The sequence below is a fragment of the Gymnoscopelus braueri genome, assembly GCF_963280865.1.
Source record: "Gymnoscopelus braueri genome assembly, chromosome: 17".
Lineage (NCBI taxonomy): Eukaryota > Metazoa > Chordata > Actinopteri > Myctophiformes > Myctophidae > Gymnoscopelus > Gymnoscopelus braueri.
Window position 1 is genome coordinate 33,971,033 of NC_137617.1, and position 3,726 is coordinate 33,974,758.

Genomic DNA, 3,726 nt, shown 5'->3' on the forward strand with positions numbered 1-3,726 from the left:
GGAGAGGAGAGGAGAGGAGAGGAGAGGAGAGGAGAGGAGAGGAGAAGGAATGAACAGTGAACTCAGGAGACGAGATAGAATGCTGTTGCTAGGGCATTGCATGTATGTAGAGAGTATCTCTCTGCATTGCTCTGCTTAAGGATATACGTTCGGATTTAATTCAGTGCTTTAGTGCAACAGCAGCCTATCTCCTCTCCTCAGTTCACTATGCATTATTCCTCCTCTCCTCTCCTCTCCTCTCCTCTCCTCTCCTCTCCTCTCCTCTCCATCTAGTCTAGACCACAGAATGTACTGAGAGAGACATGAAGTTTAGATTTAGCGAGACAATAAAATGAAGGCAGAGTAGGAAGTCTTACACTCCTCTGTTCTAAATGCCTTCAGATGCAACCTGAATGCATCCCCTCTCTTTCTTTTCTTTTTTCTTATTTTACAAATCACAGGATGAAAAAGAACAATTTGTTCTGATTCAATCTCTCGGCAAGCACCCGATCCCTCTGCTGTAGCAACTGAAACATTGCCAGATAACAAGAGAGCTATCCTATTGTTTCCCACTTCAATTCATTCTCCTGCTAGGAGCTAGCCCAGAAATATGAAAGTGTTTATCTGTCCAAATGTGGTTTCCAGCAACAACAACATATGCGTGTACTGCTACTATACCTGTCATCCACTCTTTGAGGTGAAGGTAACTGAAGACCTACAAAGTGCATGTGACCTGTTGCATAAACTACCTCAAGTATCAACCAGTGTTCAATTTGCCCCTCATGCTAAATATTTTTAAGCTCAGGCGTTCATTTAGGGGCATTGCTTAAAGCATCTTAGGTTGTCTCCTTGCCTAAATGTCTAGAATAAGGTTTTCATGGAAGTTTCTGTCATAATACGGCACTTTTGCACTGAAGTTACCGGCATCAGCAGACATCATCATTCACGTCATCATTGTTTAACGATAACATTACTTGAAAGCACTATTTCCAGTGTTAGCTCGCTTCTCCAAAATAGACAACAAAGTAAGATGAAGCTAAACTGGACAGAAAATGAGAATATTATTTTCAAAGAGTAAGGAAAGAGCGCAAGCTAATCATCCATCATAATGTAACCCATGCATAACGACAACACACAAGGACAACATATGCTGAGAGATAACTGTTAGAAATCCTGCTGTAAAACAAATTGAAGTCAAAGTAATACAGACATGAAAACAATACCGTAACAACAAGAAAACAGAACATTGAAAGGAGAAAATTCCGCCATTGTCTTATGTTCCACAAATGATTTCACTTTCAAGATACTGGATCCCTTAAAATCTTTGAAGAAAATGCTTACTAAGGACCTTGTAGCAACCCAACGCACAAGAGAATATTTAAATAGCTAAGGTCAAACACTTAGAGATCAGAGGGTTTTCCCTTACAACATCCTTAGGGAATTCTTATGGTGATTTTATCATTTCTTTCCAAGGCATCCTTAGATGAAAATGTAAGGGCAACCTTAGCCTAAGTGGCTTTAAGTATATTGGGAAATGTTAACTGCTTCTCGGACCCTTTTCATGTAGGCAGGCTACATTATGTATGAATTTTATGCCAAAAGCTCCATACTTCTGACACAGCATTTTGTTGTGTTCTATCGAGCCCATTATTTGACTGTGCACTCCTGAGTGTTAGCGTATTCTGTATTCTCAGTGCTGCCTTGTGAGATGTTATTCAGTAACAGTTGTGAGTTTTGCTTTGTTGTGATGTGCACTGTATCTGCTGCATTGCAGCCGCTGCAGTGAGTGCACACTGGGACAAATTTAAAGGAGGGTCCTGTGGGGTCATAATAAGGAGGGTCTTACTCTGAAGTGTATCCTAACCTCTAAGTTGCAATTCCTTTCCATTGACAGCCCTATTCGTGAGACTGTATCGGTGAGGATGTGTTATAGTTGCTGATGTTAGAAATGCGGGTCAATTAGGCAGAATTTCGTTTGCCAGCACTGCAGTTGAGATTCCACGAAGCATCAAGAACATATAACCAAATAACGTCGCGAGTGCAGAACCAAATGGACCCAGTAGTTCTTTACACATAAATAATATAGCACAGTGCAATAAGGGTGAAACTCAAGTTTTGTAGACAACAATTGTTTTTGTCTAGTTTGGGGACTCAGGTTTAGTGACTTTTATTGGGGTTTTTTTCCTCAGTAGCAGGACAGCTACAGTAGGCTACATGCTAGATTGCTTCCTCAGAGCTAGTTTGGCTATTAGGTTATTATTTGGCCATGTTCATCCTGACATTAATCGTCACTATTGTTGTAAGACCCGATGAAGACCTGTGTGCCGTCTAAACGTCGTCCACCACTTCTATAAAAATGTATTAGTGTTAGTGTCTGCGGTAGTATTTACAGAGAGAGACCCAGTGTTGAAGCAAGGGGTTGTCGTGTGGTGCTAAAGTTGCAGTCGAAATCCAGCATTAGAAGAATCATCACTTCACCCAGTTTATTGACAGAAAGTAGCTCAGAACATGACAGGGTGGACTTTTGGCAAACAAATCTCTTTATAGAGATAACCTAAGCTGTCCGTAGAGGTGTAATATTGGTGAATTTATAGTTGTTTAATACAATCAGATTGGACTTTTCTGTCTGACAAAGAGGGCTGTTAATGGAAGGACAGGAACTTAACTCTACTGTACCTGTAGGATATAAAGGAGGGTCTTTTACTGTACCTCTAGTATCTTGCAGCGGTCGGAGTCACATAGGATGTCCTCGCAGGGCTGGAACATGCCCAGGGTCACGCAGTTCAGCAGGATCACCAGCATGGACGCCCGTTCGAACCATGTGCAGAACCACGGTTAAGGAATATGACAAGCTCACACAGAGAACAAGCAGAACAACATCACACCCAATAAACACACAACAGATACTGTGGCAAGAACTTTTAAAGGGGAAGCAGAGTGAATACAGTTCTGTGTTTCATTGTTACGACCCTGAGAGGTCTTTGTACGGGTCATAATGTGTTATGTCTATTAACCTTCTGTATGTGTCCTTGTGTGAGGTGATCCTGTTGAGAGTGATGCGTGAGTGAGTGAGTGAGTGAGTGAGTGAGTGAGTGAGTGAGTGAGTGAGTGAGTGAGTGAGTCAGTGAGTGTGTGTGTGTGTGTGTGTGTGTGTGTGTGTGTGTGTGTGTGTGTGTGTGTGTGTGTGTGTGTGTGTGTAGGTGGTGACCTATAGCATTTGATGTGAGAACATTTTGGAACGGTGGTACAGTATTTGGTGCTTGCGTGCGTGCGTGCTTGCGTGCGTGCGTGGTGGTGGTGGTGGTGGTGGTGGTGGTGGTGGTGGTGGTGGTGGTAGCGTGTGTGTGTGAGTGAGGGAAGTCTAAGCTGTCTAAACGGTCCACTTGGGCAGCAAGGGCATTGGGGAAGGAGCTGCCTGTACCTGTTTTGATAGTAATTAGAGTTTCCTCCAAGCTGCAGAAGATGTTTACATGCTCACTAATACCCTGATTACTGGAAATAATCAGGTTATTGGCAGTAATTCAATTGTAGCATTTGCATGTATTAGTGCGATTAACCAGGAAAGCATCTTTGTCATTTTCGATTTTAGATATATACTGTATATAGCACATTGGTTCTCAAAGTGGGGTTTTATACTTTGGCTATTAAAAAAAAGCAGATATACAAGCTCATAGCACGTCACTTCGTGCCGTGCAATGAGCTTGTAGATCTGCTATTTTTTAATCGCTTCTGGTGGTCCCTAGAACA

The 3,726-nt window shown here is 42.2% G+C and overlaps 1 protein-coding gene across 4 annotated transcripts in view; it reads right to left on the bottom strand.

Moving 5' to 3' along the window:
- cacna1g (calcium channel, voltage-dependent, T type, alpha 1G subunit) overlaps positions 1-2,796 on the bottom strand; it is a gene marked incomplete at its 5' end in the record, with an annotated part of 186,344 nt that extends 183,548 nt beyond the window's left edge. For 3 of the 4 annotated variants that reach the window (XM_080455498.1, XM_080455499.1, XM_080455500.1), the window contains one exon: positions 2,689-2,781. In XM_080455498.1, coding sequence (XP_080311624.1) covers positions 2,689-2,781 — 93 coding nt within the window. Of the gene's footprint in view, positions 1-2,688 lie in introns of all 4 variants that reach the window. The other variant, XM_080455501.1, reaches the window with a different exon arrangement.
- Between the last annotated feature and the right edge of the window lie 930 nt (positions 2,797-3,726).